The sequence below is a fragment of the Pyrus communis genome, chromosome 5 (assembly GCF_041283825.1).
Source record: "Pyrus communis isolate YQ-2024b chromosome 5, ASM4128382v1, whole genome shotgun sequence".
Lineage (NCBI taxonomy): Eukaryota > Viridiplantae > Streptophyta > Magnoliopsida > Rosales > Rosaceae > Pyrus > Pyrus communis.
Genome location: NC_142569.1, coordinates 18198536 through 18214520, shown reverse-complemented (window position 1 = coordinate 18214520; position 15985 = coordinate 18198536). Strand labels below are relative to the sequence as shown.

The window sequence follows — 15985 nt, the reverse complement described above, 5'->3', positions numbered from 1 at the left end:
GGGCGCGCCTAGGCGGCCTTGGAGGCGGGACGGCAACAATTTCACCTCTGTTTTCTGGGAGTGGGCAGAAACTCGCCTAGGCTTCGTCATAGCGCGCCTAGGAAGCCAAGGCATGCCTGAGGCATTTGATTGGGCGTTCAAGTATCCTTCATCGACCCAAATCTTAACTTGGCCCTAAACGACGCTGTTTTGGCCAAGCCTTTTAATGTTTTTAATGATTTGGCCCAAAACAACGTTATTTTGGCCAGGTCTCTCTGTTTTTTATTCTTCTTTATTTTTTTTTTATTTTTTTTTAATATAGGAACATTTGGTCCCCATATATCAGCAACAAGCAACCCAATCACAGGAGGTCTCCTCCTCCTTCCCCACCCAATACCCAGTGCACAATTTTCTCTATTTCACCCAATCCCTCGCTGTAAATTCTCAATACCAATCCTATATTAAAATTTTACTCCAATCTCATACCTCAATTTGTTTCAAAATTCTCCACACCACCAAGTAAGTTTTTTCGTATTCTAATTAATTGATCACTAGTAGTTTGGCTACTTGTTTGATTGTTGAAGTTGATTAATTTGTTTTACAAGTATTGTAATATATATATAATTTTAGGTCCCATGAGGTTTCGCCTCACACCTCACGCCTAGGAAGGGCTATCCATGGAACACCTCGTAGATTTACGAACTCGTAGAGTCATTGGTGAGTCGACTCAGTCATGTAGACTCGTCGTCCCTGCGAATTGCAAAGCTCAAGTCACCGAATCAATAGGCGCAAATATATATGGGAAGAGGCATACGTTGAAACATGTGCAACATAGATATATTAAATAAACGCAAAAACAACCATTAATACACCTACCTTTCCACAATTATCAACACGCGGCTTGAAGATCAGTGACGGAGAAAGTCAGTGGCAGCCTTGTAAATAATATCACTTGTTAAAAAAAATAATAAAAAAAAAACTCACATCTACTAGTTATCATAATCTTTAATCAAGTACGAAAAACTATGATATGGGAAAACATAATGTACCAAAATTATGAATGACGTTACGGTTAAGTAAATGTACTCGTAGTTACATAGTAATAGTCATGCTTAACTCAATCCTCTCTATCAAACGAGGCCTTAGTGTGCTAGAACAGATTAAATAGGAGAATGCCCTAGCCACCTATTGAACATATCAAAACACTCCTTAGGATTGTACTCTGGAGCTGTATGCCCTCCTCCCTGCACAATTGCAAGTTGGAATCAATTCTAAGATCAGGAATGGTTATTGATTTTAATTAGTACATTAATGTACGGATGTTATCGGACATGCCTTTATGGTGGCATATGTCAAATTATACTCTTTATTCGAATAGTAAATTGTGTATCTGCCAAATGAATCAGTGACAAAATAAATGAGAACAAAGGATCAAGAGTTAGTATTAAATATTGGAACTTGTCAACCCGAAAAATCACGAAAACAATAAAAACTGAGCTTTATAGGTATAATATACTAACCCGGCAACTTGATCATCAGAAAACCATGGTTTCCAATCATCTTCAAGTGTCAAGTTCAAGGATTCTATCCACGCCAGTGTACTTATATATGGTATGTCCATATCATGATCACCACTGTAGATAAATACATGTAACTATGCTGCCTCTTCAATTTTTTTTTTTCTTTTCTAATTGGTAAAACATGAAGAACGTATCATATTTAACAATTACCTGTAGACCAAAGCACGAAGGGACTTTTTGCTAAGGTTTCGATGATATTCAAAACTACTTGGGATATCAAATGTATAAGGTGTTGTTCTATTGCATTTAGCCCATTCACCTTTTGTTCCCTGTTTGTCGTTAATTGTAAATATTTTTGTTTGAAATTAAATGGCTGCAAGTTCGTATCTACTATTTAATTGATTAGAGATAGCATTAGGATACATATACCTCTCGAATGTTGAGAGCTTTACGGACATTTATATCATTTGCCCAAAGAACAGAGTAGCGGATCCTATCTTCCTGCAACACCTCTGTCAGTTTGTTACTACCCAATAAAATGAGTCATTTCGCAGTTAACAGAGAGGGGGTATTCGTATTTGTGACCTCTTCTAGCATTGAAAAGAAGTAAAATGCTAAACTACGAGCAAATTACCATACGATGAATATCAGAGAGAGAGAGAGCGAGAGAGATACCCGACACAACTGCAGAGGAGAGGGGAAATCTTTCAAAGTATCCTCAACAGGGAGTGAGATACCCGCCTTCCAATTCCAGTTTTTTTCTAACACTGTTAATTCGTCATAGTCGTTTGCCCTGGGGCACAAAGGTGCTAATATGTGTTCGGAATCAAGTCTTCCAGTGCACTGCATACTCAATGATCAAGTGATTTTATATAACAGAAGATTAAAACCATGCAGGGTGTTAGGATTGTGTGTGTGTACACATTTGACACTTTACATGATCAGATTGAAAATCAAGAATGTCCATAGGGTGTCAAGTTCCGGTCCACTTTTTAGATTTTCCCTTGAAGATTGTCGTTATAAAAACATGAACTAAATATGAAATTATTTAGTCATATACCTAAGAGAGAATAAATAAGACAATCCTTTATTGACAAACAATGAAATCTTGATAAACATAATCAAATGATCAACGATTTCTGATTTCTTAAAAAATTTCGCACAGATATTCTGAAATGAGTATCTACATATTAGAAAGCTTGAATCATCGAACCACACTTTGAGATGACCCCCAAAATACTTTAATTCTTTGGATATGCAACCATGGTGATACGTACCTCCTGGAAAGCTTGAAGACTGTTGAGGCATAGTTGATTGTTTGGATCTACATCTACGTATTCGCCATTGCAATTCCTTGTAGTTGACTAAAAATAAAGCAATTAAAACTGTTAATTTGTGGAGTGCAACTTGAGTGCACTACTGCATCCGAATCTTATAAGAATGTAGCGACACATTGCACTCAACATTTGTATAATTGTTATCTATGAGGGTTTATTCCTTTGCTTTTCATAAGCATATTTTTTTTATTCAAACTTTAGATGTGATATTGCCATATGCTTCTTAGAAGTTACAAAGGGAGACCTTAAAACTTAGCACTTGAAACAAAACCAACGGCGATATGCATACCTCATATATTCTATCTGATATAAGCGCCATACGATGAGCATACTCAATTCTCGAGTTAACATCCCCCTTAATGTTTGTAGCTGGATTGCCAATTATGTATCCCTGAAAATCCATTATAGATGAAATCAATTTCTAGCACAATGATGTCATGAAATTTGACAGTATAAGAAGGAATCTTTTCGGTATGTCAATTTCCTACTTTGAGATTCAAAGGTGGCTCGGTTCCTGCTTCAATATCTGCAGCACTCAACAACAGAGATACAAACACATGCGTCCTTAATCCTTAATGCTTTCGAGATACAAACACATTTTGTTATGCAGTTCTAAAATTTATGCGGAATTAATTGAATATGAGTTGGAGGACTCATTTGTCGTGTGAATAAAGTTACCATCGGTTATATGCTGAACAATGATGGGAACAATTTTTCCTGAGAAGGAATCTCCAGAAATGTAGAGAGGATTTGCAAGAAACTGGGGATGAGTCACAAGCCACTGCATAGGTGCATGATTTTAAGCAATAATGAAAATTAAATCAATATATCAACAATTATAAACAACCACCTTTTTTTTTTTTTTTTTTTTGTACTGTTGAACTAATTTCTTAATTACGAATTATTTATGCAAAATCTTGACTTACCCTTTTGAGAAACTCGTAAGCTCTTGTGGCATGCAGGGTATCACTACTGATATACCCTTCCAGAGTTGTTGAGTATGAAAATCCAGTACCAGCAGGGGCATCTAAAAATATTATGTTTGCTAGCTGAAAACAAAAGAACCACTCTCACCGCTCACCCTCAACTGGTCACGCACTCATCTGTTTTATTAACTATTGTGGAATTCCGATAACATTTTTTTCAATTATTAGAGAGAAGTATCACTAAACTGAGAGTTAGGTAGTGGTCTCATAATTATTAATGGAAGCTAAAAGTGGGGACGAAAAAATTCCACACACCTTGGTCCATGCGTATGGATTCGTAACAAGTGTTAATGGGTCCTTGTTCAAGTCTCCAAATTGGAAAGATATTGGACCTGGAATGAATCACGATTAAAGAACTTATTAAGTGTGCTTTGTATTTGTGACCTAATAAACAAAATTATTTTCAAACGTTTTCCTAAGGAGTAAGGTTTATGTGCGGCGGACCAGGTGTAACTTTTAATTTTCCAAATCAACGGAAAAAAAATGTACTGTCGAGGTTTTTTTAAAACAATATATTTTCAGGGGTTTTTGCTTATCTCTTGAAAAAAGTACTAGTTACTGTAGCAATCGGTGGAAATCAAAACTGATAATTGCCTTCAAACAATTAATGATACTAATTAGACAGTAAAAGTAATGAATTACTTAATAATTAATGATACAAATTAGTAGGATAAGTTTATGAAATACCAATTTCATAAACGAGGCCACAAAAAGAAGAACATCGAGGGCCTCCTGTTATCCAAAGAAGCAGAGGATCGTTTTCTGGACTCCTCTCTGACTCAATGAAGTAGTAGAACATTTGCAGTTCATCAAATTTGCCAACGCTCACATACCTTGGAAGTGGACACAAATTAAAACCCATAATTCAGTACTATAAAACAGATAATTAAACATAGGCTCCTATAAGAGTTCAAATTTAGATGTTAATCAAAAAATTGTAAGTACCCTGTTTCAAGCTTGAAGGGGAGGTCACCGGAAAAGCCCGGCAAGTTCTTGATGATCGACTGTGATTAGACCTGGCAATTTCTGACACGACCCGATAACCCGACACGACACGACACGAAATTAACAGGTGTTTGGGTCGACACGATAATGAATCGGGTCTTATCGGGTAACCCGATAAGCACCTGTTAAGATAACGGGTTGGGTCGGGTATACACGTGGGTAAACACGATACACGATAAGCAGAATATTATTTTTATAATTTTATAACCCTAAAAAAATACTGTAATAATTATATACATTAATTTTACAATTTTATACCCCTAAAAATTATAATAAATATATATATATATATATATATTAAATTAACTATAAAATTTATAATAATTATAATAATTATATATACTATAATAATTATACCCCCAAAATATTAAGTCTATCTATACTAATTATATATATATATATATATATTAAATTTTATAAAAACTATAATGCATATTAATTAATAATTTAATATGCATGATCATGCATTTGCCAACTTGCCGCCCTTTTTGAAAAAAAAAATGGAGGGAAAATGAAAATGTTAAGAAAAGTTGACAATAAAACAAAAAAGTGAGGGAATTAGGGAAAGATGTTGGAGGGAAAAGTGAAAATGATAAGAAAAAGTTGAAAAGGAAACAAAAAAGAGAGGGAAAAATGAAAATTAATAGAAGTGGTGAGAAATTTTTTTTTTTTTTTAAGTTATTAACTTTTTATCACACACATGACTGTCATGACATATCTCACTATTTTTATAATGAACACGTGACACGTGATGTATGTACTATTCCATGTACCAGTCAATTATAATTTATACGTACAAAATAAATAGATTTAAATCTACTTAATAAATATATATATATATACACACACACACACGGAACTTGATTGATGGCATACGAATTCTCCAAAACTAATTTCAACGATCCAAACCGTCAAAATTGTTTGTATATGCTTGGAGATCACATCAGCAAAAAATCACAAAAAAAAAAACATTCAGAGGTTAAGTAACGGGACAAAGTTTTTCAACGGTTATAAACGAAAAATCACGATTTAACGGTTATTTTAACTCCGATTTTGATGATTTTTTATAACTACACTCCTTGACCCTATATGAATACAATGAATGAATTCGATCTTCAATTTAAAATATTTACACAAGTGGATACCACAAAATCTTATGTTATACTTAATAAAAGTATAAATAAACTCTAAGTGTTAGTCAATCTACCGTTTTACGAATTCTCCAAAACTAATTTCAAAGATCCAAACCGTCAAAATTGTTTGTATATGCTTGGAGATCACATCAGCAAAAAATCACAAAAAAAAAACATTCAAAGATCAAGTAACGGGACAAAGCTTTTCAACGGTTATAAACGAAAAATCAAGATTTAACGGTTATTTTAACTCCGATTTTGATGATTTTTTATAACTACACTCCTTGACCCTATGTGAATACAATGAATGAATTCGATCTTCAATTTAAAATATTTACACAAGTGGATACCACAAAATCTTATGTTATACTTAATAAAAGTATAAATAAACTCTAAGTGTTAGTCAATCTATCGTTTTACGAATTCTCCAAAACTAATTTCAACGATCCAAACCGTCAAAATTGTTTGTATATGCTTGGAGATCACATCAGCAAAAAATCACAAAAAAAAAATATTCAAAGATCAAGTAACGGGACAAAGCTTTTCAACGGTTATAAACGAAAAATCACGATTTAACGGTTATTTTAACTCCAATTCTGATGATTTTTTATAACTACACTCCTTGACCCTATATGAATACAATGAATGAATTCGATCTTCAATTTAAAATATTTACACAAGTGGATACCACAAAATCTTATGTTATACTTAATAAAAGTATAAATAAACTCTAAGTGTTAGTCAATCTATCGTTTTACGAATTCTCCAAAACTAATTTCAACGATCCAAACCGTCAAAATTGTTTGTATATACTTGGAGATCACATCAGCAAAAAATCACAAAAAAAAAACATTCAAAGATCAAGTAACGGGACAAAGCTTTTCAACGGTTATAAACGAAAAATCACGATTTAACGGTTATTTTAACTCCGATTTTGATGATTTTTTATAACTACACTCCTTGATCCTATATGAATACAATGAATGAATTCGATCTTCAATTTAAAATATTTACACAAGTGGATACCACAAAATCTTATGTTATACTTAATAAAAGTATAAATAAACTCTAAGTGTTAGTCAATCTATCGTTTTACGAATTCTCCAAAACTAATTTCAACGATCCAAACCGTCAAAATTGTTTGTATATGCTTGGAGATCACATCAGCAAAAAATCACAAAAAAAAAACATTCAGAGATCAAGTAACGGGACAAAGCTTTTCAACGGTTATAAACGAAAAATCACGATTTAACGGTTATTTTAACTCCGATTTTGATGATTTTTTATAACTACACTCCTTGATCCTATATGAATACAATGAATGAATTCGATCTTCAATTTAAAATATTTACACAAGTGGATACCACAAAATCTTATGTTATACTTAATAAAAGTATAAATAAACTCTAAGTGTTAGTCAATCTATCGTTTTACGAATTCTCCAAAACTAATTTCAACGATCCAAACCGTCAAAATTGTTTGTATATGCTTGGAGATCACATCAGCAAAAAATCACAAAAAAAAAACATTCAGAGATCAAGTAACGGGACAAAGCTTTTCGACGGTTATAAATGAAAAATCAAGATTTAACGGTTATTTTAACTCCGATTTTGATGATTTTTTATAACTACACTCCTTGACCCTATATGAATACAATGAATGAATTCGATCTTCAATTTAAAATATTTACACAAGTGGATACCACAAAATCTTATGTTATACTTAATAAAAGTATAAATAAACTCTAAGTGTTAGTCAATCTATCGTTTTACAAATTCTCCAAAACTAATTTCAACGATCCAAATCGTCAAAATTGTTTGTATATGCTTGGAGATCACATCAGCAAAAAATCACAAAAAAAAAACATTCAGAGATCAAGTAACGGGACCAAGCTTTTCGACGGTTATAAACGAAAAATCAAGATTTAACGGTTATTTTAACTCCGATTTTGATGAATTTTAACAGCTACACTCCTTGACCCTATATGAATACAAAGAATGAATTTGATCTTCAATTTAAAATATTTACACTAGTGGAATTTCATGATGTTCGATGTAAATTGAAGATTTTGTAAATGGAGGTGTAAACTTTTAAGAAAGACTTACAATCTTAAAAACAAAAACTCTTTATCCTTGCACATTTAATATTTGTAATAGATTAGTAGTGTATGTATTATTTTTTTTATTAGGCTTTCATTTTCGAGTGTAGATATAGTACTTGAACGAGAAATGTTTTAATGTTTTCAAGTAATATTTATGTCGCAATGTGTGGTATGTGCAAATTGTAAAAAAATATATTTTTTTCTTAACGGGTCATAACGGGTCATAACGGGTCGGGTCACTTTACCCGTTGGGTAAAGTGACACGACCTGTTAAGGACCCGTTAAGATAACGGGTGTGACACGACACGACCCGTTAAGATAACAGGTGTTACACGAAAACGACACGAACATGACAGACACGACCCGTTTGCCAGGTCTAACTGTGATGCACCATTGTTGGTAAGCAGCAGCAGAAAAGATGCTTGCCACGCCCAGAATTTAGCAGATGTGCAGATGCTGGAACTGAACGTCATTTTTGCTTCTTCTGTTTCTCTTGTTGCAAATCTCTGCCAGTAATGAACTAAAGCTTGGAATTTGACCTCTTACTATTAACAGTATTATCTCAACTGCTATTGCTGGCAAAGTCCAAAATAGCCTACGTATAACATGTTATAGTCTAACACCCCACATGATTTGGATTCTTGCTAAAAAGAAAAATGAATAACTTCACTAAAAATAAAAAATTAAAGAATAAACAATAATTCTCATTTTACTATTTTGACGCAACGTGATTTTCAAACTTTAATACATTATATTTTTTTCATTCTAGTTTCATACTCGTTAGTGAGGATTGCCGGACACTTTCATACTTCTGTTAACATTTATGCTTTTTGAGTTTTTGATTAAGCTTTTGAAACATTTGATCAAGATACTCAAACTTGAACTACTTTAGATTAATTGAAATTAATTTACATTTAAATATCTGCTATATATTTTAAATAATTTCAACTATATTTAAATCTAAAAATTTAAACTTTTCGAATCTAAATGTACACCTGTTTGGACCCGATTTTACATCATCGGCCCGTGCAAATAAAGCGGTTGAGTGAGCATAACTCCCAATTGTCGGATGGAAAATGAGGATAATTTTGTTATTAAAAGATAATATTATGTTTTTATCATAGTAATTATATTTTTAATATGAATTATCTTGGCATATTCTAAAATGGGATAGATAAGATGCAAATTATATCTCTAAGCAAGCGGTACAGTTCAAGTTGAGTTGGGATGTGTGTGGACGTGTGGATATGCTGCAAAGCTGGTATTCAAGAAAGAAGGGTCAGGATGCATGCACGGATGGATGAGTTTAAAGGTGATAAGATAGGAAGCCTAGGTAGCCTAGGCTTGGTGACATTAATGGGATGAAATTATGAGATGGTGATAATTAAAAATGAATTTAATATTCATTGAGATGGGATGAAATTATCATTCAAGCATCGGTATGGCACCTTATGAGGCTCTGTATGGAAAAGTGTCTCGGATGCCGTTGTGTTGGACAGAGGTCGACGAACGGGTGTTAATGGGACCAGAGATTGTGGATACCACAAATGCTAATATCCAGCTGATTAAAAGAAATCTAAAGACAGCGCAGGATCGACAGAAAAACATTGCGGACAAACATTCCAGGGATCGTGAGTACAAGGTTGGGGATTTTGTGTTTTTGAAGTTGTCTCCCTGGAAGGTGTTGTTCGTTTTAGTAAGCGAGGAAAGCTGAGTCCTCGATATGTCAGTCCCTATCAGATTACTGAGAGAATTGGTGTAGTTGCCTACCGTTTGGAGCTACCATCGGAGTTGTCGATGATTCACACCGTTTTCCATGTTTCTATGCTTCGTAAATATGTACCAGATCCCTCACATATCATTCAATTGGAGCCGCTAGAGGTAAATCAGGACGTTAGCTACGTGGAAGAACCAGTGGCTATCCTTGACCGGCAGGATAAGGTGTTGAGGAACAAGGTTATTTCGTTGGTGAAAGTGCTCTGGAGGAACCACGCTGTTGAGGAAGCGATGTGGAAAACGAAGGATTTGATGAGAAGTCAGTATCCATTTTTATTTGCTTAAGGTTGTAAATTTCGAGGACAAAATTTTTATAAGGGGGGTAGATTGTTACACCCGCCCCTACTTATAAGTGTAATTCTGTAATTCTCCCTAAAAATTTATAGAATTATCACTTTAGTCCTTAAATTTTCACCCAATCAAGATCTGGAAAAGAGATTTGTCCCTATCCCTAAGCTGCCACGTAGCAGTACCCCAACACACCTCTCTCTTTTCTCTTTCTATCCCCTACCTGCCGTGACCCTTCTCTTTCTTTCTCTTTCTCTTTTTCTTTCTTCTCTCTTTTTCTGCACTCTTTCTTCCCTCTCTGGAAACTCTCTCGTCTCTCTCCCTCTCCTACACTGTGACCATGCACACGCATCCATAGCTGCACCTGCTCAGGGAGATCGTCATCATCATCACCATCAAACCTCATCTCTCTCTCCCTTGCTCTCGTCGCCATGAGGACGTAGGAACCGAGAACTCTCCAGCGAGTTTCCTTTGTTTTTCCGGTTTGGTAAGCTTTGATTCTTCCCTTTATCCATGTTAGTCGTTGCCTGGATGTGTTTTACTGAGTTTGAACTCGTCATTTCCAAGGTTTTAGAGTGAGATCGGCATGGGTGAAGGCGCACCCATCTCCGGCGAGTTTCGTGGTTGTCGAGGAGTTTTCCGACACCGTATGCCGTTTTACGGCGAACCAAAGGTATAAAAATACTCCTCTTGCCTAGTGCTTCATTTTGATACCTAGATCGGGGTCTAGAGTGCATGTTTGCAATTGGCCGGAGCTGTAGAAGCTCCGGTGTCCTTCTCCGGTTCGCACCAGGCCTTTCAGGCCGTTTCTCCACCCATGGGCCTTAGGCCTGTTTTAGTTTCAGCCCAAAACCCTAACCTTTTTCTTTTTTATTTTTATTTTATTTCTTTAAGACCCAAAGGCCTTAGGGCCGTATTAGCAAACCCAAAACCCTTTCTATTTGGGCCTTTGGGCCTTGTGGTTTAAACTCTAAATTAGCCCACCTAAAATCTAAACCCATTTTCCTAACCCAAACCCGGATCCAATACCCAAACCCTAAACCGGGTTGACCCATAACCCATTGACCTTGACCCGTTGACCTTTGACTGGGTCAACGGTCAGCGTTGACTTTTGACTTTGACCAGTCAATGGTCAATGTTGACTTTGACCTCGAGGTTGACTTTTTGGGTTTTCGTGCGGGACCCCTCCTAGGCTAATTTCAACGTTCTAAACCCGTTTCCGATGTCCGTTTTCCAAAATTCAATCGTTTGAGTAAAGTTTGACTGAAGGTACCATTTGTGTGAATAGGTGCGATTCATAGCAGTGTTTCCGTTATTCCTGTTTGGTATGGCTTGCACCAACGGTGCACGGTGAATGGACCCCTTCTAAAAATACATGTTTTGATAGTAGAAATGCATACATGAAAAGCATGATTTGATGATTGTGTTTTATGAAACGTTTTACGAGATAACATGCTTACTGAGGCTAGTTTGAATTAGTACTATTTTTCCTATAACCCATGTTCTTATAGAATATCTGATGGATGACGATATGATATTTAGAACATGTTTAGAACACCTCTTTATAGTATAGATGATGGATGACTTTATACTATGAAGTTGTTTTTCAATGTATGTATGTTCACTGGTTTTGCACTTACCTAGTGGTCATTTTCGCTACAGGACGTAAGGATAGATTCGGTCCATCCCGAGCGACGGTTTGGTGTTGGCATAGGGCTGAAGTGTGTTTCCTCTGGCTATTTAGCACAGGGACGGGGAGCCGGCATGGGGCCTGTAGTGTGTGTTCCTCCGACTGTCTGCTCAGAGACGGGGAGCCGGCATGGGGCCTGAAGAGTTATCGGACATTCACTAGTGTTTATTATTTATACAAATTACGATTTGAGACATTACATGGCATGTTAGATTTCGGAAAACCTATGTTTATCATTATATTTGTGTTTTCATAAAACCTGGGGGTTAGTACGTTGATAACTGTTTTATTATGTATATATATCAACTTGGTCCACTCATGTTTGTTTTGCGCCCCCTTCAGGACCTATGAACGAGGAATACGATCTTAGCTACGAGGCATTTCCCTACTAGTGATATTGTGCTATATTCACTCCATTTCGCCATCTATTGTAATAGCACTTCTCTATCTTAGTTTCTGCTTGTACTCTGTGATAGACTTATGCTCTGGACGTGTTATGTATTTACCTAATTTCAATACTTAGTAGTTGAACTTTTATTTTGTGTAATTAGCCCCTATTGTATATTTTAGTTTTTTTTCTCAGCTTTTGTTTAAATTAAATGGTTTTCGTCACCTTTCGGGTGTTGGCCAGCACTTGACCATCTCGATGTCCCCAAGTCCTCGGGGTCGGGGCGTGTCACAATGGCAACGAAAGGAGGACCTCGAATTCAACACACAACTGGGCGCAAACCTCTTAAACATCTTGAGATTTTTTATTTTCTTTTTCCGCCGACACATTTTCAATTTGGATAAACAGTATTGTGAAGGCAACCAGCGAACACCTTCAGTTTGGATAAACAGCACTGTTGCCGTAGAATCAGTCGATCGAGAAGCACCTTTAGTTTGGATAAACAGCACTGCGTCGAGGCCAACTGGTTATCTATCCAAGTCTCGGTCGAGAAGAGTTTCTGAATCCTTATTACCAGAAGTCATCTTATTAGCCTTCCCGGTGAAGTAAGGTGTTGCAGCACATTGAACGCCAAGTGGTTTTATGATTGGATATTCACAAGTGAATTTCAGAGTTCGGCATTCTGACGGTCGAACCACATTTACGACCAAGACATACATCTCCTTTGAGTACTTGTGTCCATATAGTCTGGTGCTGATTCGACGTGCTTATACTCTTACGAATATAATAACTATGACCGAGTCCGACGCAGACGATTCGTGAACTTCGTAGAACTAATAGCCTTGTCTTCAGGCTCAAGAACCTAAAGGTCGAGACTTGTTCCTTCCTCGGCCGCAATTGCAAGATTAAGAAGTCAGCAGCGCGCTCAACGCAACATCAACAAATTTTACTCCTCGGCCTAGCTCGGCCAACAAGTTGGCACGCCCCGCATCAAGTGAATGACATAGTTAACTCATTAGTTACTCGGCCTGCATGCCATGTAGGTTTTGCAATTTTTAGGGTCAACAACACCCACGCCAAATGGAAACGTACCAACATTAAATGAAAACGTACCAACGTCAAACAAAAACGTACCAACCCCGAATTAAAACGTACCCAATTATAAACTGTATTAAAATGAATATTCATCTTTTTGGAATGTTTAAAAATATGTTTGATTCATACACAATGCTATAGTCTTGTTTTTTTGGTAGATAAGTCTCTGGAATAACTTTTAGTTGATCAGAGATAAATTCTTATTATTGTAGATAATGCTAAATAATAACAATAAATCATATAATTTTGAATTAACAAAAAGGCTATTGTCCGTTAATTAATGACTCTTTATATAAAGAAAAATAATAATAATAATTAATTAAAGTAATTTAAACTTTTACATTGTTAACAACTCTTTCTATAAAAAAAAAAATAATAATTAATTAAAGTAATTCCTCATTATTAGGACAAAAGGTAATAAAACTTATGTTTTGAAAACAAACGTACCAAAAATTCAAATGTACCAAGTAAATAAATGTACCATTATAATCAAACGTACCGATACAACCAAACGTTCCTAACAATGAGTTTTGTTATATTCTATTTGATTTACTAAAATAAATATTTTAATAAAAAATAAAAAAAAATCTTAAATCATCATAATAAGAGATGCATAAAAATAGGAAGAAAAAGGGGAATACTAACATGAATAGACTTCTAATGAAATAAAATTAAAGTACCAAAATTGTAGGGAAAATGTTTAATCAAATTTGCAAAAGGAATAGATGTTTAGTTTATGATATTTAAAAACGAGGTGTTTATATCAAAACGATAGTAGGATATTTGAAATGGAAATAAGTAATATTTTTGGAACCTTTTCAATCACCTTGTTAATTAGGTGAACAAAAACATTAGAATAGTCCAAACTTCAACACATGGGCATGCAACTCTTTGCCACATTCCAGCACAAATTCGCGTGTAAATCCCCAACCAGCAGCCGTGAGGGCCCTCTTCTCCTCAAATCCAGGCCCAAAACTCAGAAATCTCCAACCTCAGCCACGGTTTTGCTTCTGCGAAGCCTTTCCGCAACTCACAACTCCGGTTATACAGACCCGCGCCGCCGGCCTCTGTGTCACGTGCATTTATAAAGATTTTTGTGGTGAAATTTTGTCTAATAATAAGATTAAATATAAAACCAGTTTGATATATATTCAAAAAGTGAGGTGTTATTGACATTCTAAAAATCTCATTTTACACTTCTCACAGGTGTATTTTTCTTTCCTAATATAAAAAGTTTGGAGTGTAGAATAAGATTTTTTGAGTGCTAATAACAATTAACAAATATATATTTATATAAAATTAAATATGAAATCACAATTGTATAATATACAATATATCATATATTATATATGAATGCATGCGTAGGACCCAGTCTGTGTTGAGAGTTGTCTCACATCGGTGAGGGAAAATATTTGCTATGTGCTTATAAAGTCTTGGATTACTCCTTATATAGCCAATTAATTTTATGGTGGAATCTCAATTTCATCAGTATACACATAAGAAGTAATATGTGTGCGATAACTAAATATTTTGTGGGCGCGCTGGGACACGCTTTTGTTAGTTTTTTTATTTTATTTTTGTTGTATTTCCCTTGCTCTGTGATTACTGCAAATTTTGTTGAGTTTTATCCTATTGATTCATGCAGTATTCTTATGTTGAATTAAAACTTTCAAACCAGCTGCACTCTAGAAAGTTGTAGTTCAGAAATCTGTTTTGATAGCAATTCAACATTCTGATGCTGTAGACCTTGTTTAGGCCCGCGAGAAGGATGATGCAGATGGTTCTCTTAAATTCATCTATGCTTGAAAGGGTGACTGTTAAGCCTGTTTCAGTAGATGGTTCTTCGGAATTATTAAAAAAGTTGCTCCACTTCAGGCGTGCCTCAGCACATGCTGAGATAATCTACTTGGACCCGTTATTAGAACATCAGTTCCTGCAGCTAACAGGACTTTAATGAGGAAATATGGGTAGGGTAAAAGTATTTTTGGTGTTTTTCTGTTTGTTTTTCTTAACAATGATTAATAACAGCGGTACTTGCAATTATCCTTTTTTCTTGATACAAGTTTTGATCATTTTTATATAAATTTCCGAATATCGGCTGGTCATGAAAAAAACAAACAATGGGCTAGACTATCAAGAACTTAATCCTTCACAATTTATGCAAGCCCAACAGTTCTTCTCTTGACTGCATAACTTCTTCTTCTTGGATACAAATCAGTCTTCACATTCACTTCATCTTCCCGAAAAGAACAAGCGGTCTCCTCATCAATCCTTCCCATCGTCAACCCAACACTGTAACTCCGCACCCCCATTCCATTCATAGTGTTATTGGGTTGTCTAACAATTGGTTGAGCAATTGGTCTTCTATGCATATCTGAATTACTTGCTGACTTGTTCTTATTATATTTCTCTACACTGTTATTCCTATTTGACGTCGATGTTCTAAGAAGCTGCCTCACGTCCTCATCATTGCTAGAACTCGAAGGATTGATACTGAAGCTTCTGGGAACGTGCGGAACTTGTGAGGCAGTGTAACCGCTCACACTACCACCACCATGACCCATCTTGCCGGCACAATCCTGCACACTCCTCATGTAAAAATTCCTGGCCTTGGTCAAGGTCCTTATGGGTGCACAAATAATGTACATCAGCATGCTTTGCTTGGTTGCTTTGGTAGAGCTCCTCAT

General features: G+C 35.5%; 2 protein-coding genes and 1 pseudogene across 4 annotated transcripts; 1 reads left to right on the top strand and 2 right to left on the bottom strand.

Moving 5' to 3' along the window:
- Nucleotides 1–1010: 1010 nt before the first annotated feature.
- Nucleotides 1011–8628, bottom strand: LOC137726023 (serine carboxypeptidase-like 7). 3 transcript variants are annotated; one of them, XM_068464880.2, is made up of 15 exons: nt 8449–8628; nt 4768–4833; nt 4510–4655; nt 4078–4154; nt 3763–3885; nt 3515–3617; nt 3325–3362; nt 3126–3227; nt 2777–2863; nt 2175–2342; nt 1929–2000; nt 1710–1828; nt 1500–1613; nt 1315–1369; nt 1011–1223 (listed from the first exon to the last, which is right to left on the bottom strand). In XM_068464880.2, the coding sequence occupies exons 1-15, from the start codon at nt 8532–8534 to the stop codon at nt 1140–1142; spliced, it is 1440 nt and encodes a 479-aa protein (XP_068320981.2). In that variant the 5' UTR covers nt 8535–8628; the 3' UTR covers nt 1011–1139. The 3 variants fall into 3 exon arrangements, with proteins under 3 accessions (XP_068320981.2, XP_088550797.1, XP_088550796.1); XM_088694671.1 differs by having other exon boundaries at nt 4768–4826; nt 8443–8620; XM_088694670.1 differs by having other exon boundaries at nt 1923–2000; nt 4768–4826; nt 8443–8590.
- An 874-nt stretch (nt 8629–9502) lies between these two features.
- LOC137724910 (uncharacterized) lies at nt 9503–10122 on the top strand (annotated as a pseudogene).
- Nucleotides 10123–15454: 5332 nt separating this feature from the next.
- Nucleotides 15455–15985, bottom strand: LOC137724909 (uncharacterized). The gene has a single exon (XM_068463555.2). It carries the CDS (start codon nt 15983–15985, stop codon nt 15455–15457), a length of 531 nt encoding a protein of 176 aa, XP_068319656.2.

Coding starts and splice junctions, on each gene's coding strand:
- LOC137726023 (XM_068464880.2), bottom strand. CDS start 8,534: ATGACGTTCAGTTCCAGCATCTGCACATCTGCTAAATTCTGGGCGTGG. Junction 3,886..4,077: donor ATCCATACGCATGGACCAAG/GTGTGTGGAATT, acceptor TTTTGTTTTCAG/CTAGCAAACATAATATTTTT. Junction 1,224..1,314: donor TGACATATGCCACCATAAAG/GCATGTCCGATA, acceptor GCAATTGTGCAG/GGAGGAGGGCATACAGCTCC.
- LOC137724909 (XM_068463555.2), bottom strand. CDS start 15,985: ATGAGGAGCTCTACCAAAGCAACCAAGCAAAGCATGCTGATGTACATT.